The 22,602-nt window shown below is 41.1% G+C and overlaps 1 protein-coding gene across 15 annotated transcripts in view; it reads left to right on the top strand.

The window, feature by feature from the left end:
* Positions 1-22,602, top strand: part of ulk4 (unc-51 like kinase 4) — a 712,463-nt gene that overhangs the window by 57,669 nt on the left and 632,192 nt on the right. For all 15 annotated transcript variants that reach the window (XM_059945716.1, XM_059945717.1, XM_059945718.1 and 12 more), the window contains one exon: positions 7,745-7,869. In XM_059945716.1, the coding sequence (XP_059801699.1) occupies positions 7,745-7,869 (125 nt within the window). The remainder of the gene's footprint in view (positions 1-7,744; positions 7,870-22,602) is intronic.

Genomic DNA, 22,602 nt, shown 5'->3' with positions numbered 1-22,602 from the left:
ACCCTGCCTCCCATATAAACCCCACCTTAAATTCCTCCATATACCTGTCTGGTAGTCTCTTAAATTTCATAGTGTATCTGCCTCCACCACTGACTCAGGCAGTGCATTCCACGCACCAACCACTCTCTGAATAAAAAACCTTCCTCTAATATCCTCCTTGAACTTCCCTCCCTTTACCTTAAACCCATGTCCTCTTGTACTGAGCAGTGGTGCCCTGGGGAAGAGGCGTTGGCTGTCCACTCTTATCTGTTCCTCTTAATATCTTGTATACCTCTATCATGTCTCCTCTCATTCTCCTTAATCTCTGATCATAATGCATACTCTCTAAACCAGGCAGCATCCTGGTAAATCTCCTCTGTACCCTTTCCAATGCTTCCACATCCTTCCTATAGTGAGGCGACCAGAACTGGACACAGTACTCCAAGTGTGACCTAACCAGACTTTTATAGAGGTGCATCATTACATCGTGTCTCTTAAACTCTATCCCTCAACTTATGAAAGCTAACACCGCATAAGCTTTCTTAACTACCCTATCTACCTGTGAGGCAACTTTTAGGGATCTGTGGACATGTACCCCCAGACCCCTCTGCTCCTCCACACTATCAAGTATCCTGTCATTTACTTTGTACTCTGCCTTGGATTTTGTCCTTCCAAAGTTATGCGCAATCCATTGTCTCCTCAAGAACCGTAGTGTGCCAAAAATGCCCTATTGTGTCTGCTCACTTCTCTTAAATTCTCTCCCTTTATGAAATCAAATGTTTCCATGGAAACTGTTGTGCACAAAAAGTGCCGTCTGCCCTGCTCGCTCCATTTACACTCGTAACATTCTGCGCAATCCAATGTCTCCTTGGGAACTGTGGCACGCAAAAAAGTGTGCTGTGGAGACTGGTCACCTTTTGTCAACTGGCATGAGCTGAATGGGCTTCCTTTAGGTCATATGGTTTCTGTGAGCATTTACTTGTCATTTCAAAGTGGCTAGAGATATTGCCCCTCAGTTCCAGAGACTCCAAGTTTGATCCTGACTATGGGGGTTGCCTGTACACAGTTCACACATACTCCCTGTCCTTAGAAAATGAAATCATAGACACAGAAAAGTCTGTAGATGCTGGAAATCGAAAGCAACACACGCAAATTGCTAGAGGAACTCAGCAGGCCTGGCAGCATCTGTGGAAAAGAATTAACAGTCAATATTTCAAGCAGAGACCTGTCTTCAGGACTGAGAAGGAAGGGGGAAGATGTCAGAATAAAAAGGTGGGGAGAGGGGTAAGAGGCTGGCTGGAAGGTGATAGTTTAAGTGGGTGGTAAAGGTCAAGGGCTGGAGAATCTGATAGGAGAGGGAAGCGGACCATAGGAGAAAAGGAAGGAGGAGGGGACATGGGGGGAAGGAAACATCCAGAGTGGCGATCAGAGGATGTGGGGGGGGGGTCTGTTTACCAGAAGGAGAATTGCCATCTTGCTAGAGGGCACCCAGATGGAATGTAAGCTGTTGGTCTTCCATCCTGGGAGTGGCCTCATCTTGGCACATGTTGGATCAGGATTGCAAATCCAAATTAAGATGTTTGGCCAATGGGAAGTCCCACTTGTGGTGATGGTGTAGAGATGCTCGATGAAGTGGTCCCCCAATTTACAACGGGTCTCACCAACATTGAGAAGGCTGCATCAGGAGCACAGGATACAATAGATGACCCCAGCAGATTCGCAGGTGATGTGTTGTCTCACTGGAATGGACTATTTGGAGTTCTGAATGGAGGTGAGGGAGGAGGTAAATGAGTAGCTTTGGCATTTGGGCTGCTTGCAGGGATAAGTGCATGGAGTTGGTAGGGACAAATGGGCAGAGAATAAGGCTGGAGAAATAGTAATGGAGATGGCAGTTGAACTAAATGGGGAAACTAACTGTGGAAAGCACTAGTAGTATGCCAGGAATTGAAGGGTGTGGGGGAAGAGAAGGCAAATGTAAAAACAGGGATGTATTGCTGAAGCCTTACGAGGCACTGGTGAGGCCTCACCCTGACTATCATGAATAGTTTTGGACTCTATTTATGAAAGGATTCCAGAGGATGTTCAGAAGGATGATTTTGGGAATGAAAGGGTTATTATATGAGGAATGTTTGATAGCTCTAGGCCTGCACTCACTGGAATTTAAAAGGATGCGGGGGGGGGGGGGGGATCTCATTGAAACCTTTTGAATGTTGAAAGGCCTAGACCAGGGGTCAGCAACCTTTACCACTGAAAGAGCCACTTGGACCCGTTTCCCACAGAAAAGAAAACACTGGGAGCCGCAAAACCCGTTTGACATTTAAAATGAAATAACACTGCATACGACGTTTTTTTTGCCTTTATGCTATGTATAAACAAACTATATTGTGTTGCATTTATGAAATTGATGAACTCCTGCAGAGAAAACGAAATTACATTTCTGCATGCAACAAAAACATTTTGAACTCCGAAAAAAAGACGTTGGGTTGAAAGTTACTTTTAAGTAAAATACTCAATGTCTATTTGAGTCCTTCTTGTATTTATGAAAAACGCCGAACTTAAATTTTCCGCCAGCAGCAAACCAAAAATAACATCAGCCAGCTGTCAGCCTGAAAAATAAAAGGACTATTTCACTGAACAATGAAAAAATATGAATATACATAAAATAATAGGCAATTAAAATATTTATCATACTTGGTTAATGGGATTTCTGCTCCTGGACCTCAGCGCACAGCGTCTGCACATCAGGGCTGTATGACGTCACCTTCATCTTTACACAGGATCGCAAGCTGTCATCTGTGAGGCGTGCGCGATGTTTGTTTTTAATAAAGTTCATGTTGGAGAACACCTGCTCACTTACATATGTGGATCCAAAGATCGACAGGACTCAAAGCGCATACTTTTTAATGTTTACATAAATGTCGGGCATAGCATTCCATGTTTCGAACACAAGTTTGTCTGGTTTTGGAAGGTTTTTAATATCACTCCATTTGTGTTTCTGAGCAAGAACGGCCTTCTGACGGGCAACATCTTCAAGGTCTGCTGTCAAGCGTCTAAACTTGGACACCCATATGTCTTTGTCGGCTATGTCGGCCAGTTCCATCTCAAGATCAGGTTGGCTCACACCTGCCAATGCAGTCGTACTCAGTAGGGAAGGATCGATGCTTAAGGGAGTGACCGGGAAGGATAATGTGTTTTTTTCCTCTCTGAACTCACAGAAGCATTTCCCAAACGATGTTTGCATTGCGATGATTGCAGAATGTAAATACTCCGAAATTATCATGTCGTGACCTTGTTTGAACTCTCTCAAATTGGGGAAGTGAGACAAAGTGCCTTTCTGTAAATCTCTGGCAAGCACTGTCAACTTGCGCTCGAATGCCAAAACATCCTCCAACATGTGCAGGGCTGTACGTCCTTACCCCTGAAGAGCTGTGTTCAGCGTGTTCCGGTGCGCTGTCATGTCTACCATGAAGTGTAGCTTTTCCAGCCACTCTGGCTGTTCCAGCTCAGGAAAGATGAGCCCTTTGCTGCCCAGGAAAGTTTTCACTTCTTCCAGACACGCGACAAAGCGTTTCAGCACCTTCCGTCTGGACAGCCAGCGATAAAAACACGTTGTAGCGGTGTCAGTAAACTGCAGTCAAAGATAGCTTTATTCGAACTAAACAGCCTTGCTTTTAAGCCTCCCTCAACCCAGCCCCCATGGACGCAGATGCTGCAAAAGACGCGTACTCACAAACCCCCGTAGGCTATCTCCCTTAGCCGGAATGCTGGCTAATTGTGAGCCGTTTCGGATGTGGCAGGAAATGTGTCGCCACACTTAGATTGTACAAGATCACCATAATCTTCAAATTTAGAATTACATTTCAAAAGCTAACAAACTAACATAAAATACATTTTAATTAAATACTGACCAATTATTTCCCAAAGCCACAGGGAGCCGCAGCACAGAGGTGAAAGAGCCACAAATGGCTCGGGAGCCGCAGGTTGCCGACCCCCGGCCTAGACAGAGTAGATATGGAAAGGATGTTCCCCATGGTGGGGGAGACTCAGATAAGAGGGGTATCCATTTAAAACTGAAATACAGGAAGTTTTTTTTTACCGGGGGTAGTGAATTTGTGGAATTTATTGCCACAATCAGCCATGGAGGCCAGGTCGTTGGTGTATTTAGGGATGAGATTGGTAAGTTTTTGATAGGCCATGGCATCAAAGGTTATGTGGAGGAGGCCGGGGAGTGGGGCTGAGGAAGGGAAAAAAGGATCAGCCTTGATTGAATGGTTGAACAAACTCAGTGGGCCAGATAGCCTAATTCTGCTCCTATGTCTTATGGTCTTATGGAATCGCAGGGAGCATTCCCTGCGAATTGCAGAGGAGGGAAAGTAATGATATGTTTCGTGGTAGGATCCCTTCGGAGATGATGGAAATTCTGGAGGATATTGTGTTAGTTGTGGACGTAGGGACAAGGAGGACTATTGAGGTGGGGGGAGATGGGGTGAGTGCAGATGTACAGGAAATGGAGATGTGGGTGAGGGCTGCATTAATAGTAGAGGGAGAAAAACCCCATTCTTTAAAGAAAGAGGGCACTTCTAAAGTCCTGGAATGGAACTTGCATCCTGGGAACAGATGTGGCAGATGTGAAGAAACTGAGGCAAGGGAATAGCATTTTTACAGGAGTGGGGAGGTATAATCGCAATAACTGTAGGAATCAGTAGGTTTATAAAAGATGTTGGTTGACAATCTGTCTCAAGAGAGACAGATCAAGGAAGGCGAGGGGGATGTCAGAGATGGACCAAGTGAATTTAAGGGCAGGGCAGAAGTTAGAGGCAAAGTTGATGAAACTAACAAGCTCAGCATGGGTTCATGAAGCAGCGCCACTGTGGTTGTCAAAGTAGCAGAGGAAGATTTGAGGAGTATAAAGTGAGAAGGCTTCGAACGTGGACTGTTCTGCATAGCCAGCAAAGAGTCAGGCATGGCTGGGACCTATGCGGGAGTCCACATCTGGAGAAAATGTGTGGAGCTGAATTAAAAATTGTTCATGGTGAGGAAAAGTTCTGCCAGATGGAGGAGGGTGGTGGGAGAGGGGGATAGGTTTTTTCTTTTGTCAAGAGAAAAGCAGAGAGCTTTGAACAACACAAACAGTTTTGAGGCCTTTTTGATGGGGGAAAGAAGTAAAAAAGGACTGAACATCCATGGTGAAGATGAGGTGGTTAGGGCCAGGACCCTGAAACTTAGTGAGGAGATCAAGGTCAGGAGAAATGTTGCAGATGTAGGTAGGAAGGGACTCAACCAAGGGAAATAGAATGGAATTAAGATACGAGGACACAAGTTCAGTAGGGCAGGAGCAGGCAGAGACAGTAGCTCTTCCCGGACAGTCTGGTTTGTGGATCTTGGGTAGGTGGTAGAAGTGAACAATGCGGGGCAGGGAACTATACCACACAAAATACTGGAGGAACTCAGCAGGCCACACAGCATCTGTAGAAAAAAGTACAGTTGACGTTTTGGCCCGATGCTGCCTGGATGCTGAGTTCCTCTGGCATTTTGTGTGTGTTGCTTGGATTTCTGGCATCTGCTGATATTCTCTTGTAAGGGAACAGTGAGTTTGGTGACAGTGGAAGGGAGTTCTCTGGAGTGGATGAGGTCAGTGATGGTGCCAGGAACAGTTTTCTGATGGTGTGGAGTGGGATCCTCCTCAAGGGGTAGGTATGCGGAGATGTCTGAGAGTTGCCATCTGGGCTCAGCAAGGTAGAAATCGGTGTGCCACATGACAACAGGACCCCCTTTGTCCGTGGGTTTGATGGCAAGGTTGAAATTGGTGCAGAGAGAGTGGTGTTCAGGTTGCAAGAGGAGAGAGGAGTGCTGAAGTCGAGGCAGTTGCTGTCTTGTCGGCAGTTTGAGATGAAAAGTTCCAGAACAGGCAGAGAACCACAGTGGGGTGTACAAGAAGAGGAGAAGGGTTGAAGATGGGAGAACGGGTCATCAGTGTGGGGTGTGGAATCCTTGCCAAGGAAGTAGGTTCCGAGATGGAGGCAATGGAAGAAGAGCTTGATATCATGGGGGGTGTGGAACTCACTGAGGTGCGGGCGTAGGGGGACAAAGGTGAGGCCCTTTCTGATGTCACGACGTTCTGCCTGAGAGATGGGTAGTTCAGAGGGAATAGTGAAGATGTGGCAAGGTTAGAGCTGGCATCATGGGGGGAAGAGAGCTGGTGGTGTCAGAGGGGAGAGGAGATTAGGGTGTTCAGGATAGGTGGGTGGGAGGAAGATGGAGGCTCCAAGGATCCGTGAGCTTATGATGGGGCCTGAGAGACATGGGGTTGCAGAGTGGAGATGGGGTAGGGGAGACTGGGGGTCCAGCGGCTGCATGTAAAATATTGGCCTAGAGCTGCCGATGGTTAAGCTATAGGCTAGAGGTTGCAGAGCAGTGTGAAGGTGTCCAGGATCAGTGGTGGAATTATAGAGCAGGACAGCGCGGAAACAGGCCGTCAGCCCGCAAGTCCATGCTGATGCTTTACCCATGTAAACTAAGTCACATTTGCCCGCAATGGGATCATATCTTTGCTGTCATGTGCTGAGTTCTTCCAGTCATTTACTTATTGCTCCACTTTCTAGCAACTGCAGACTCTTGTGTCTCTAGGATCATATCCTCCTTTGCCTTGTTTATTTAAATAAATGACCAAATATCTCTAAAACATAATAATAATTTCTGATGCCGCCACCTCCTCTGGCAGCAGATATTTGCCACCTTGTGTGTCAAATAATATCTTCAAATCCCATGTAAAACTTTCCTTTCACTTTAAACCTATGCACTCTGGTCTTTGATACTCCTACCATGGAATGTGATTTTGACTGTTTCTCCTATCTCTGGGTCATTATTTTATTTGTTTCTATTGTTAGTCTATGACCAAGGGAAAAGAAGTCCAGCCTACCCAATCTCTTCCCACAAAATGGTCCTCCGTTCCAGTCAACATCCTGATGAGTTTTCTTTGTACTTTCTCCAGTGAGCCACATTCTTCCCATAGTGTGGTGAACAGAATAGCTCACTATACCCTGCATTTCCTCCCACATCCCAAAATGGGCTGGCTGCTAGGTTAATTTGCTTCTGTAAATTGTCCCTAGCTTCTGTGGATGCAAAGAGAATTCGCGAGGAAAGGAAGGAAAGATGGGGTTAATGTAGATGTCTGTTTGATCAGGACAGACATAGTGGCTGACAAGATCCCTCTGTGCTGCATGATTCAAATGCTTTCAGCCTTATCTTAGTCATTTCAATTTTAGGTACTTCCTTAATAGAGGATGGAAATCAGAAAGGATGAGGGGTCTTTATCCTAAAATGTTAGCTCTGTTTCATTTTCCAGTGATGCTGCCTGACTGCTATGTTCTTCCTACTGAGTTCTTGGTGTTTTTTGTTTCAACTCCTTCAGTCGGACAGTTCCAAATTTAGTTTAAGACAGATACTGCAATATGTTGTTTAATTATCGAAAGCCATCACAAATGTTTGCTTTGTTATTCTTTTCATTTGTCCACTTCAAATGGAGCAGACCTTTGAAAATAAGCATTGCTACAAAACGTTGCTAATGCAAGTTAGTTCATTTTGGTTCAATTTTGTTTTTATGGAGGATATTTTGAATTTATTATGAGTACTGATCTCCCAAGTCAGGGATCATGACAGCAGATTACACATTAACATGCCAATTTTCAATATATAACAGAGCAAGTTCTACTTTATTTTAAACCCTTGAAATAGTCTCACATATTGATTCTGATTTTATCTTTAGTGGTAACAGTGAGGTTTCTTCCTCAATCACTCCCAGTGAATTGCAACACAGCAGAGGAAGCAAAAATCTGCAAGAATCAAGCATCAAAATGAACAGCAACCATCAACTGCCATCATACAAATTAGGTAAAATAATGGTTTTTTGTCTGTGTGACGTGTCTGTAAAAAGAAAACAGATTATTTTTTTTTCCTTAATGTGCTGATTCATTTTTAATGTTTGCAATTCGTTTCAAATACTTGTAAATCAATGTGGAATGATCTCAAGCTTTTTTTTATGGAAACAGATTGGATAGGCTGTGCTTGCTTTTCCTTAATTGAGGAGATTGAACATTAACAAAAGAAACATAAAATTATATGAGCCAGAGATAAGGGAGACCGACAAAATCTTTTTTTCAAGTTAGGGGTATATTGTCCCTGTGACACAGTGTGATTCCCCAGAAAACGTGTGATTTGGGTTGGCGAGTTGTGGGATGGTACATTGGCGCTGGAAGCATAGCAATACTTGTGGGCTGCCTCTACAATCCTCACTTCATGTTTTGTCGTAAACTTGACATCTAAAGTCATTTTTTTCAGTGTGAATGATAAAGACAAATCCCATTTCCCAGCACTTCATTGCTTTGGCGATTCAAATGTTCCAGATATGACTTAAATGTTGTGAGCATACCCAGTTCCACCATCGATTCAAGCTGTATATTATTAGATTCTAACTAATGGGTGGCATAGTATGCAGTTTTAGAACTGGGATTAATCCCGATCTCTGGTGCTCTCTGTGTGGAGTTTGCACATTCTCTGAGTGTGTGGGTTTTCTCTGGGTGCTCCAATTTCTTTTCGTATCCCAAACATATAAATTGATAGGTGAATTGGATCCTGGGGAGAATTTCATAGACAATGAGATTCTTTCTAAATCTTTTTATTATTATTAGTAATATGGACAGAATACAAATGATATATTGATAAAGAAATTACAAACATACAAATTCCATTACATATGAAAAAAAACATAAACAATAGTTACAATATAAATGAGTTTACCAAGACATAAGCCATACAATATATGTATGAACATGGTAAGTCTAAATATTTCATAATATATGATATAAAAAAAACAGAAAAAAGAAAAAAAAATATATATAATGCAAAACTAGCTAATCTACTAATCTAATAACTAATAACTAATATAGAAGAAAAAAGAAGCAAAAAAAAGAGAGAGAGAAAAAAAGGGGGGCTGTTTATAATATCTCACAAGAATAAATATTCATCAATGCCGTCACTTCCGGTCCTCTCAACATACATAAGCTAAAAGCTGGGAAATCAAATGAACTTGGAACAGGGTCATATTACATCATATGAAAATGTTGAATAAATGGTCTCCATAACTTTTCAAATTTAATAGAAGTCTCAAAAACACCACTTCTAATTTTTTTCTAAATTTAAACATAACATAGTTTGAGAGAACCAATTAAATACAGTGGGAGGATTAATTTCCTTCCAATTCAACAATATAGATCTTCTAGCCATCAGAGTTAGAAATGCAATCATTCGACGGGCAGAAGAAGATAAATGCAGTGATTCTAACATTGGTAAACCAAAAATTGTGGTAATAGGATGAGGTTGTAAATCAATATTCAAAACCACAGAAATAATATCAAAAATATCTTTCCAATATTTCTCCAAAAATGAACAAGGCCAAAACATATGAGTTAAAGATGCAATTTCAGATTGACATCTATCACAAATAGGACTAATATGAGAGTAAAAATGAGCTAATTTATCCTTGGACATATGGGCCCGATGTACGACCTTAAATTGTATTAGTGAATGTTTGGCACATAACGATGATGTATTAACTAATTGAAGAATTCTATCCCAATTCTCACTAGAAATAATAAGGTTAAGCTCTCTTTCCCAATCCTTTTTGGACTTATAAAGGGGCTCTGAACGTATCTTCATAATTATATTATAAAGTTTTGAAATAAGCCCTTTTTGAAAAGGGTCTAATTCAAATAAACTCTCCAAAATATCTGAAGGCACAAAATTTGGAAATGTAGGGAGTACAGAACTTAAAAAATGTCTAATCTGTAAATATCTAAAAAAATGAAATCTAGGCAAGTTATATTTGTTGGATAATTGCTCAAAAGACATGAAACAATTGTCCAAAAATAAATCAGAAAATCAGTATTCCCTTAGTTTTCCAAGCCGAATAAGCTTGATCTATAATGGAAGGGTGGAAAAAACAATTAGATACAATAGGACTATTTAAAACGAATTGAGTCAACCCAAAAAATCTCCGAAATTGAAACCATATACGCAAAGTATGTTTAACTATCGGGTTGTCAATTCGTTTCAGCAATTTAGAAAGAGCAAAAGGGAGAGAAGTCCCTAAAATAGAACCCAGAGCATAAGCTGATACAGATTTAGTTTCTAAACTCACCCAACGAGGGCCGAAAGATCCACACCCATCTTTCAACCAGCATAACAAGTATCTAATATTAACTCCCCAATAGTAAAATCTGAAATTAGGTAATGCTAACCCGCCTTCCTTTTTTGTCTTCTGTAAGTATATTTTACCTAACCTGGGATTTTTATACTGCCATATATATGAAGAAATTTTAGAGTCAACATTAGTAAAAAAAGATTTTGGGATAAAAATTGGTATCGCTTGAAAAATATATTAAAAAAATAACCATCTTAATAGCATTAATCCTACCTATTAGGGATAAAGATAATGGTGACCACTTAGTAAACAAACCTTTAATCTGATCAATTAAGGGTAAAAAATTAAATCTAAATAAATCTTTATGGTTTTTTGTGATTTTGATCCCTAAATAAGTAAAAGAATCATTAACTAATTTAAAAGGTAAATTTCCATAAATTGGGACCTGTTTATTCAAAGGAAACAATTCACTTTTATTAAGATTTAACTTATACCCAGAAAACTCACTAAATTGAACCAATAATGATAAAACTGCTGGGACGGATTTCTCCGGGTTAGAAATGAATAGTAATAAATCATCTGCATACAAAGATAACTTATGAATGTCCGTCCCACGATTAATACCCAAAATATCCTGTGATTGTCTGATGGCAATTGCCAAAGGTTCTAAGGCAATGTTAAATAGTAATGGACTAAGAGGACATCCTTGTCTAGTGCCCCGAAATAGGCGAAAAAAGGGAGATCTTTGATTATTGGTAAACACTGAGGCTACTGGTGTATGATAAATCAATTTAATCCATGATATAAATATCGGACTAAAATTAAACTTCTCCAACACATTAAATAAGTAAGGCCATTCAACTCTATCAAATGCTTTCTCTGCATGTAATGAAATCACGCATTCTGAAGTGTCATGTGAGGGAGTATAAACAATATTCAACAATCTCCTAATGTTAAAAAAAGAATAGCGATTTTTAATAAAACCGGTTTGTTCATCTGAAATAATTTTGGGTAATACCTTCTCCAATCTAGATGCCAGTAACTTGGAAAAAATCTTGGAGTCTACATTCAATAAAGATATTGGTCTATAGGAAGCACAGTTAGCAGGGTCTTTATCTTTCTTCAATATTAGAGAAATGGAAGCTCTCTAAAAAGATTGTGGCAAATTCCCCAATCTAATGGCTTCCTCAAAAACCTTACATAACCAAGGGGAAAGAGTAGCGGAAAATTTTTTTAAAAGTTCAACTGTATAACCATCTGGACCTGGTGCTTTCCCAGAATTCATTGAGGAAATAGCCCCTTTAATTTCTACATCCGTAATAGGAGTATCCAATATTAAAAGATCATCAGATGATAATCTTGGAAAATTTAATTTCCCAAGAAAATCAGACATGGTATTATGATCTTGAGGAAATTCAGATTGACACAGGGAGGTATAGAAGTCTTGAAATGCCTTATTTATCTCATCATGATTAACTGTCAGAATCCCATTCTTCTGACAAATCTTAGTGATTTGACGTTTAACCAAAGCATTCTTCAATTGACTAGCTAACAGTTTACCTGATTTATCACTGTGTATATAAAAATCAGATCTAGTTTTCATTAATTGATTTTCAATCGAGGATGTAAGTAATAAACTATGTTCCATTTGAAGTTCAACCCTTTGTTTGTAAAGCTCCTTACTAGGAGCAATTGAATATTTCTTATAAATCTCTTTAATTTTATCAACCAATAAAAGAGTTTCCATCTTAGTACGTTTCCTCAAACCAACAGAATAAGAAATAATCTGTCCACGTATATACGCTTTAAAAGTGTCCCAAAGTGTTCCGCAGGAGATATCATCTGTAGAATTAGTTGAAAAGAAGAAGTCGATCTGCTCCTCCATAAATTTTATAAAGTCAGAGTCTTGCAATAAGGTAGAGTCAAATCGCCATTGTCTGGCATTAGAAGCTGTATCCGTAAATTTCATAGAAAGTAATAATGGAGCATGATCAGAGATAGCTATAATATCATAGTTACAACTGATTACCAATGGAATAAAACAAGAGTCTACAAAAAAATAATCAATTCTCGAATAAGAGTGATAAACATGTGAGAAAAAAGAAAACTCTTTGTCTTTAGGATGCTGAAATCTCCAAATATCAAAAACTCCATTGTCAGTCAAAAAAGAGTTAATACAAGTGGCCGACTTATTAGGTAAAGTCTGAATAGATAAAGATTTATCCATCACAGGATTTAAACAGCAGTTAAAGTCACCACCCATTATTAACTTATATTCATTTAGATTGGGTAAAGAGGTAAATAAGGACTTAAAAAAGTCAGGACAATCCACATTTGGAGCAGAAACATTAACCAAAGCAACCTTTTTATTACAAAGTAAACCCATAATTAACAAAAATCTACCATTCGGATCCGAAAAAATATCATGTTGAACAAATGGAATAGAGGAGTCAATAAAAATTGAAACTGCTTTTACTTTAGCATTAGAATTTGCGTGATACTGTTGACCCCGCCAAAATCTAAAAAAACAATTTGTCCTCCTTCCTCACATGAGTTTCTTGTACAAAAATAATATGAGCATTAAGTCTTTGGAATACTTTAAAAATCTTCTTTTGTTTAATTGGATGATTTAAACCATTAGTATTCCAAGACACAAAATTAATGGTCTGAGCCATAATTCTAACATCAACCCTTTGGTATAGAAAGGGTTAACCAACTTATAAACTCATGCACCCGGAAGAGGAACAAAAGTAGTGAGAAGACCCGGAAGTGACGACAACACAGACATATTTGAAGTTCAAAAACAGCCCAAATAAAAAAAACTAACACAAACTGATGAAAATAGAATTAGAAAACAGACCATCCCCCCACCCCCCAAGAAAAAGAGAAAAAGCCAAAATATGACTTAAAAAAGGAAAAAGTAAGACTAATTCTACCCCCATGTCAGCTGAAGAACACTCCATATATAAAGGATATATATAAAAGAATCACCCCAACTTTAAAAATTAAAATCACTATAATAAAAACCATATTTCTAAGTATAGTTAGTTGTAAAAAAAAATAAGAATATAGTCACTAAAAAAAAATTATAAATCGGGCACTAGCCCAGACAAAACAAAAAATATTTAAGCTATGATAAGCGATGCATTGTAGGAAGAAGACGAAAGAAAGAAAAAAAATAACACCATCTTAAGCAAAACCAAAAATCTTTTTCAAAAAACCACCATCTTAATCAAAGAAAAATTCACCTTCAAAGAATTAAAAATATACCTTCAAAGGAACAAAGTTAATGGACAAGAATGTAGTATAATGGTTAAAGTGTATAAGGCAGAACAATTAATATGACGAAAACACGTTTTAACTTAAGTATAAAGTATAGGATGAACCTACACCAATAACCAGATTTTAATTCTGGTTTAAGAGATCGAAAACCATCTTACACGATCAGAATCGTTCATTTATTAGAGACCGGTGTCTGTAGCAGTAGGGAAGTTCTCCTCCAGATATTTTCTCACTTCTGAAGTTGAAAGAAAAACCTGTCGTGGAGCATTCAATGGAGATATTCGAAGCTTCGCAGGGTACAGGAGTGCAGGTTTCAGATTTTTCTCGTAACATTCAGCCATCAGCAGTTTAAAAAGAAGCCTTCTTTTTAAAAGGTCAGGGCTAAAGTCTTCGACCAGGCGGAAGCAGTATTCTTTGAATTTAATCATTCCTGCCCGACGAGCTGCATGTATAAGTTGTTCTTTGTCATGTAAATAATGGAACCTGACAATTACCACCGAAGGTTTGTCTGTAGCACTCGGTGATCGATGCCGAATTCTATGTGCCTGATCCAATAAAGGAGGGTTATTCGGGAAAATCGTCGGAAACGCTTCTTTTAAAAGTTGAGCAAAATATTTCAAAGGGTCATCTTTTTCTATGCCGTCTGGAAGACCAAGTATACGTAAGATCTGTCTTCTGGACCGATTCTCAAAATCGTCACTCTTGGCTTTAAGGGCTTCCATCAGCTTAATGGTCGAAATTAAATCCTGTTGCAGTTTTTCAATAGTCAGATCTCGCTTCCGAGCATCTTCTTGCAAAGACGCAATAAGAGCTTGTTGCTGGTTAATTACTGAATCCGTCTTAACCATGTACTCTTAAAAAGCCTTTATATCTTCTTTAAAAAATTGTTGTAGTTCATCAAATTTTTTATCCAAAACCTCCATAAACAATTCATAAGTTAATTGAGTTTGTTGTGGCGGAGCCTGCTTCTTTCCGTTACCGTTCTGATTGTGTCCGGGATCCCGTCCCTTAGACCTGAGAGACATTTCTGTTTGCATATCTTCAAAGTTCACAACAAACTCTTGGCAGTAAGTTCAAAAAAAAATTAACTAAGAAACTTTCGGTATAGGTAAAAATAAGCTGAATAAGGGTGATCAAAGGTTAAAAAAAAGTAAAGGTTATGGAGCGAATCCAAAACAGTACTCACTCCATGAGTGTCTCCAGCTGACTCCCAGACAATGAGATTCATGTTGCATTTGTAATCCTGGATGCTAGATGGTCAGCATGGACATGCCTCCATACTGTAAAACTCTGTGATGCCCTCAGGGAGATTTTTTTTCCCTCAGATTCTCTAAATTTAAGTAGTCTAAAGTGCCTCCACTATGAAAAAAAATCTTTAAAAATCTACCCTGTCTATGCCCCTCAATTTTGTACACCTTCTTCCAGTCCCTCATTAGCCACCATTCGAAGGAAAACAAGCTCCACCTATCCTGTCTTCTCATCAGTAAAATGTTTCTTCCCAGGGACATCTTGTGAATCTCCTCTGAATCCTCTCCAATCCAATCTAAAATACAATTACTGAGCCTCAGCAAACCTCCTCCTGAAAGCTATTTGCTTAACAATGAAATGTATGGCCATATTGTATTTAAATTATAGGATTTTAAAAGTGCATTTAATGTCACAGAAATATAAATAATATGCATCTTGAGATAATTGTTTCTTGCAACCATCTGTGAAAACAGAAGTGCCCCAAAGAATGAATGACAGTTAAATGTTAGAACCCCAATGCCCCTTCCCCAGCTCCTGCTCCCATGGACAAGCAGCAGCAAAGCATCGATCCCTCCTCCCCCACCAGCAAAAAAAAGCATCAGCGCCCCCCCCACCACCGAGCACTCATGCGTGCAGCAAAGAATCAATAAAGATACAGACTTGCAGTACTCCAAGGACTACTGATTCACTTGGTAAATTGACATACTATGCTCTCTTTTGCCCTAATAAGGGAAAAAGAGGTGTCCCCATTTCACAGTGGGGGGGGGGGGTCATAACAAACAACCTGCTGATTTATGATGTTATGTCCATTGTGTAGCTTTTTCTGAGCTCTGTGCCCAAAGAACTCGGGTCTCTGGGTACACAGATGGATATCTTCTATCTCACACGACAGCCCGCTTTTCTTCAGAGGAACCGACCTGGAGTCTGCCTGCCTCCAGAGCCATGAAATCCCGAAACTCCGAAAACAAGCTGATCTTCTAGGCCGCGTCCTTGGCATATCGCATAATGGCCAGTCATGAGACCCCGAGAGTGTCTCCCATTCCCACAAAGAACTAAAGGCAGCATGTAACTCCAGGCCAGGGTCTTCAAAAGAACCTTGAAAGGGGAAAATGGAGATATTAAAGATAAAAGTAGAGTTGTTTCTGAAGATGCATGCAAAGGAGTTGCTGTTAGGTGCCATTGTCTCTCCTAAGCTCCTGCTCCTCCTTTTCAGTTGGCTTCAATTTTCTATAATTGGCAGTCTGAGTACAGAAGATTCATGTCAGTGACAGTACAGAAGTCTTCAAGATGCAGAGATGTGAAGGCAAGAAGCATGTTGACAACATGTCGCCTGAGTGTTACAAGATTTTTTTGCCAGCCTATTGAGGTTAAATTGATCAGGAAGTTTTGAGATTCCATGTAGAGGTTAATAAGTTTGAATCTTATTCTGTTAGGAAGTAATGATGAGGAATTATAGAATGTATTATATAATATAAATCACAATCTCCAAAAAGGCAACAGAGGGCAGACATTTTCTTGTATGTGGAGCTCCCAAGGGGATCATCAAATACTCCCATTTGGAACTACTCCAGCTAAAATCAGCCACCAGAGACACTGCAGTAAGTCACATTGTTTCAAATCTCAAAAAAGAAACAAATCTTTTGAATTGTGCGACTCCTGACCATGCCAGAAGTGAGTACAGCAGCTGGAAGCTCAGAGGACATCTCCATTGTCTCAGGAAAAGTGGCTGTCTGGGAGGGCACCAGGTAAAACGGAAAGGTGGAACCCTGGGCACCCTCCCCCAATCCACAACCATGCTTCTAGCTAATGTCCAGTCTCTGGAAAACAGAATTCAAGAGCTTAGGGCATGACTACAGTACCGGAGGGACATCAGGAACTAATGTGTGCTCTGCTTCATAGGCTTACCTCCAGCAGACAGCAGCATCTGTTAAAGACAGAGGTGGCAACATTTGCTTTATGATAACTCATCGTTGTGCACAGAAATGGCAGTTCTGTTCCCCTAAACTGGAACATATGGCAGTAAAGTGTCATCCATTCTATCTGCCGTCATCCTAGTTGCAATCCCTGGCAAAAATTGATTTGTCACTGGAGGAGCTCAGCATTGTTATCAACAGTCATGAGACAGCACATCCTGATAGCTTCCCAATCGTTGTGGGTGACCTCAACCAACCCAGCTTGAAGAAGTCTCTGACGAACTACCACCAGCACCTAAGGAACCAGAGGAGCTAACACACTTAATCACTCCTATGTCACCGTCAAGAATACTTACATCAGACAGCTCTGTTCAGCAAGCCTAATTACCTAGCTGTATTTATTTATTCCTGGAATTTTTATTGCTGACGTGTAGGCAGAGACTGAGGACCGCAGACCTAGTGGTGAGGGTGGCAAAGATATAGTCAAGGGAAGCATAGGAATGTTTACAGGAGCGCTTTGAACTGGTGGACTAGACAATATTCAGGGATTCATCTTTGTAAATGAATGACATGCTACAACTGTCGCCACCTCTATCCAGACCCGTGTAGATGAGTGTGTGTTTTTGAGACCATATTGATTTGCCTTACCAAAGAAGGCATTTCTGTATGAAATTAGACTCACAGTCAGAATATTCACAGCATCTGGTGACCCTGCCATCTCTGTTTAAGAGGCTAACATCAGAACATCCTTCAAGAGGATGAACTGTTGTAAGGTGGAAGACCCCTGGCTAGGTACAGAAAACCTGTTCAGACTAACTGGGGTCTACAAGAACATCTTCAACCTCTCAATACTGTGGTGTGAAGTTCCCACCTGCTTCAAACGTTCATCTAGCACATTGGTGCCCAAGAAGAGCAGGGTGAGCTGTCTCAATGACTATCGCCCAGTAGGATTCAGATCTACCATTATGAAGATGTTTGAGCATTTGGTTAAAATGAACAAATGAAACTCTTAAAATGTTTAAGAAATTCAAGAGACTACTTAAGAGGAAATCAGGATGGCTAAAAGAAAGCATGAGGTTGCTCTGGCAGAGAAGGTGAAAGAGATTCCCTTGGGCCTGTACAGACATATTAAGAGCAAAAGGATAACAGGACAAAATTGGTCTTCTTGAAGTTCAGCAAAGTCATCTCTGGATGGAGCTAAAAGAGATGGGGGAGATCTTAAATTGATGTTTTTGCACCTATATTCACATGAGAGATGGACACAGTCTACAGAACTGAGGCAAAATAGTAGTGAGGTTATGGAATGTATCCAGATGTCAGAAGAGGGTTACTCGCTGTCTTAAAGCAAGTTAGGGTGGATGATAAGGTGTCCCCTCAGATCTTGTGGGAGGCTCGTGAAGAAATTGCTGGAGATTTGGCTAGGTATTTAAAGCATTCTTAGACACATTTGAAATGCTGTAGGACTGGAGGATAAGTGATATTGTTCCATTGTTCAAGAATGGCTTCAAGGATAAGGTTGGAAACTATCGGCCAATGAGATTGACATTGGTGGTGGGTAAACTATTAGGAGGTTTTCTAAAGGACGTGATATTTCAAAGATTCAAATGATATTTATTATCAAAGAATGTATTCAGTATACAACCCTGACATATTCGTCTTCCTGCAGGCAGCCATAAAACAAAGAAACACTATGGAAACTGTTCAAAAAAAGCATCAAACACCCAACACTCAAAAGTAAGAATAAATCATGCAAACAGCAAAAAATGAGTTAATTAAACACAGAATATTAAACATCAAATCAGAGTCCTTGAAACAGATTGAATAGACAGGCTCTGATTAGGATGGTCAACATGGCTCTGTGTGTGGTATGTTGTGTTTGACCAGTCTTGTAGAATTTTTTGATGAAGTTGTTAGGAAAGTTGATGAAGTTAATGCAGCACACACAAAATGCTGGGGAACTCTGCAGGCCAGGCGGCTCCTATGGAAAAGAGTACAGTCAATGTTTCAGGCTGAGACCCTTCAGCTGGACTGGAGAAAAAAAGATGAGTAGATTTAAATGGTGGAGGGAGGGGAGGGAGAATCACAAAGTGGTAGGTGAAATCAGGAGGGGGAGGGGTGAAGTAAAGAGCTGGAAAGTTGATTGGTGATAGAGATACAGTGCTGGAGAAGGGTGGAGTCTTGTAGGAGAGGACAGAAGGCCATGGAAGAAAGAAAAGGGGGCGGAACCCCGAGGGAGCTGATGGACAGGCAAGGTGATAAGATGAGAGAGGGAAAAGGGGATGGGGAATGGTGGAGGAGGTGGGGGGGCTTTACCAGAAGTTTGAGAAATTGATGTTCATACCATCAGGTTGGAGGCTACTCAGACGGAATATAAAGTGTTGCTCTTCCAATCAGAGTGTGGTCTCATCACGACAGTAGAGGAGACCATGGATAGACATAACAGAATGGGAATGAGAAGTGGAATTAAAATGTGGCCACTGGGAAATCCGTCTTTCTCTGGTTGACAGAGTGCAGGTGCTTGGCAAAGTGGTCTCCCAGTTTATGTTGGGTCTCACCAATATACAGGAGGCCACACCAGGAGCACCAGATACAGTTGATCACCCTAACAGACTCACAGGTGAAGTGTTGCCTCACCTGGAAGGACTGTTTGGGGCCCTGAGTGGTGGTGAGGGAGGAGGTGTAGAGGCAGGGGTAGTACTTGTTCTGCATACAAAGTGCCAGGAGAGAGATCAGTGGACAGGAACGAATGGACAATGGAGTCTGGTTGGGAGTGATCCCTGTGGAAAGCATAAAATGGGTTAGATTTCCAGCATCTGCAGATCTTCTCTTGTTTTTGGGAAGTCAAGACAGTGGATGTTGTCTCCATGGACTTTGTTGCAGTATCTTTGACAAAGTCCTATATGGGAGTGTGGTCCTGAAGGTTCAGTTGTCTGGCATTTGTTACGAACCCCGTAACTGGTTCACTTACCAGCAAAGATAGAGAGGTCCGTTGAAGTCTGATGATACTATTTTTAACAGTATTTATTAGTAAAAATACACAAAAATAATATCAGTGCAAATATACAGATAATATTCATCGTCAATACTAAATCTAGAAGTGCGGGTATAATAATAATCAATAAGAAATAAGCTCTATCGTTGTCTAGGGGATAATGTATTGTCCGATGGAAATATAAAGTTCACTCAGTTCATGCAGGCTGCAGCCTTTGGGGACTGCTGTGTGGCAATGGTTGGAGAGAGAGAGAGAGATTTGGAGAAAAACTTGCCGGCTTTTCCGTTTATGATTTCGATCCGTCGGAGTCTCGTTGGTGTGGCCGTTCACTTGTGGCCTCTCCTTTAGCGAAGCTGTTCTTCCGTGGTGAGCCCGCCAACCCAGGCAAGGGAGGACGCACATGGGCCCCCACCGGCTTCGCTATTAAACACTGTCACGGGATTTCTAGCGTTACTCCTGATGCATCTAAAGGGGTTGTTCCCCAGACCCTCCTTTATCCTTACTCACGGGGTCTCAGGTGTCAATCAGGTTGGGATGATGCAATCCCTCAACCAGCCCACTCTGGTCGTCCCCTGAGGGGCTTCAATGAATAGTACAGTACTCAATACACAATTCCGACTCCAAGAGACAATAGCCGTTATCAATGGTTCCATTTTCGCTGAGGCCAGGACACATTCCAAACCTTGTGGATTCTGCGTGTCTCTCTCTCATTTCCTGGGTCCCAGACCCGAATTAATAGCGATCTTGCGATTCTCAAAAAGGAGGGGGCGACTTTGTACCCTTCAGCCCCTCAGAGTTGCGTCACATTCGTAACACATTCAAGATGAGGTGGTAAATTGGATGTCACATTGGCTTAGTGGCCAAAGCCAGAGTGTGGTCATAGATGGTTGTCTCTCTGATTGGAGGCCTGTGACTGGTAGTGTGCTGCAGGAATCAGTGCTGGATCCTTTGTTTTTTGTTATTTATATTAAAGATTTGAATGCTGATGTGGTGAATTGGTTCAGCAAATTTGTGGATTACACAAAGATTGAGGATATGGTGGTCAGCAGGGAAGGCTATCAAAGCTTGCAGTGGGATCTGGACCACATGGAAAAATAGGCTGAGAAATGGCAGATGGAATTTAAAGCAGACAAGTGTGAAGTGTTGCAGTTTAGAAGGACAAACCAGGGCGGGCCTTGCACTGTGAATATCAGGGCACTGCAGACTATAGAATACGTGTAAAGGAGAGTTTCTTCTTTTTCTTTGTTACTGCGTATGTTAATCAAAATGGCTTCTTTGTTTTGTTAAAAGTGGGAATGCTTCTTTGTTGCGAGAGAGTGCTGGAAGCTTGTTTGGGTTAAAATTTACTGATAACGAGAATTGTATTCCTTTGTAAGCCAATTGGGATTAATGTTTTTTTTTCTTCAGTCTGTAAGCTATTGTTGGTGGGCTTTTGGGGAGATCGGCGCGAGGGGGTGAGAGAGAGAGGACGCGATACTGTAAACTGGGCGAGGAATGGACCCCAAGCGGGGGCCCGAGGCCTGGAGGTACCCTGAGGAGAGGAGACGAAGGTAGATGTGCTTGGTTGACCACTTCGGGTGGTCCTGAGCTGCGAGTCGAGGAGTTCGGAGGGGATTGAATGGTGGCCAGAAGACTTCAGTAATTGAGCTCAACTTATTCAGGAGACTACCAGATGTAAATATTAACAAGCTTTTCAACTGAAGTTGGGTGAATCTAGAGCTAGAGCTCATAGGGTGAATGTGAAAGTTAAAATATATTGAAGGGGAATTTCTTCACTCAGATGGTGTGTGAGTGTGGAATGAGCTGCCAGCACAAGTGGTGGATGCAGGTCTGATGGCAACATTGAAGAGAGATTTGGATAAATGGGTGGATGGTAGGGCTATGCTCTAGGTGTAGTTAAAGGGATTAGGCAAATTAACAATTTGGCATGGTCTTGATGGGCTGAAGGGCCAGTTTCCATGCTGTAGTGTTCTATGACTCTAAGTATTAATCACGGATCTCCAAGTCTTGTGACTGTGCAACTGGATGATCGACTTCCTCATCGGGAGCCTACAGTCAGTATGGATCAATGATGACTGCTCACCATGTCCAACACAGATACACCTCAAGGGTATACGTTTAGCCCACTGCTCTACTCTCTCTACACACATTACTGTGTGGATGGGAACAGCATAAATGTCATCAATTAATTGGCAGATGGCACCTCATTATTGGTAAAATCCCAGATGGCTATGAGGAGGCATATAGGAGTGAGAGATCAACTTGTTGTATTGTGTTGCAACAACAACTTTGTAGTCAATGTCAGCAAAACCAAGGAATTGGTTGTGGACTTCAGGAAGGGATGTCAAGAGAACACACACCAGTCCTCATTGAGGGGTTAGTGGTGGAAAGGGTGAGCAATTGTATTTTTCTGGATGTCAGGTTCTCTGAGGATCTGCCCCAGGCTCAACAATAGAGAAAATCATAAAGGAGATGTGCCAGCTGCTCTGTGGAGATGTGGTTGCTTGTAAACGTCAGTAGATGTAGGGCTGAGAGTGTTCTGACAGGTTGCATTGCAGCCTGGTATGGTGGAACATTGCATCGAATTGCAAGAGGCTGTAGAGTATTGTAAACTCAGCCAGCTCCATCACTGGAGAACCTCTGACTGTGCCTCAAAATATCGGCATCCATCATTGAAGAGCCTTACCATCAGGGACATGCCCCCTTCTCATCACTACCATCGGGGAAGAAGGACAGGAGCTTGACACATGCAGTTTATGGCAGGGTCTGCACAACATTGCAGACTTCAAGGCTAAATGCAATGGAGTTTCCAACATCAGTGCCTCTCTCCCAGATGAGCTAAATATTTTTAAAATTAAATTTAATTATTTTTTGCTCAGCATAACAAAACTTTCAATTTCCAGATACACTTACATTTACATTTTTTCCTCAAACAGATATCAGATATCAAAACACTTCCGTCAAAATATAGATATCACCACAACATCCTA

The sequence above is a fragment of the Hypanus sabinus genome, chromosome 20 (assembly GCF_030144855.1).
Source record: "Hypanus sabinus isolate sHypSab1 chromosome 20, sHypSab1.hap1, whole genome shotgun sequence".
NCBI classification, from domain to species: Eukaryota; Metazoa; Chordata; class Chondrichthyes; order Myliobatiformes; family Dasyatidae; genus Hypanus; species Hypanus sabinus.
The sequence above is the reverse complement of the archived record's forward strand: the minus strand, read 5'-3'. Positions and strand labels throughout refer to the sequence as shown.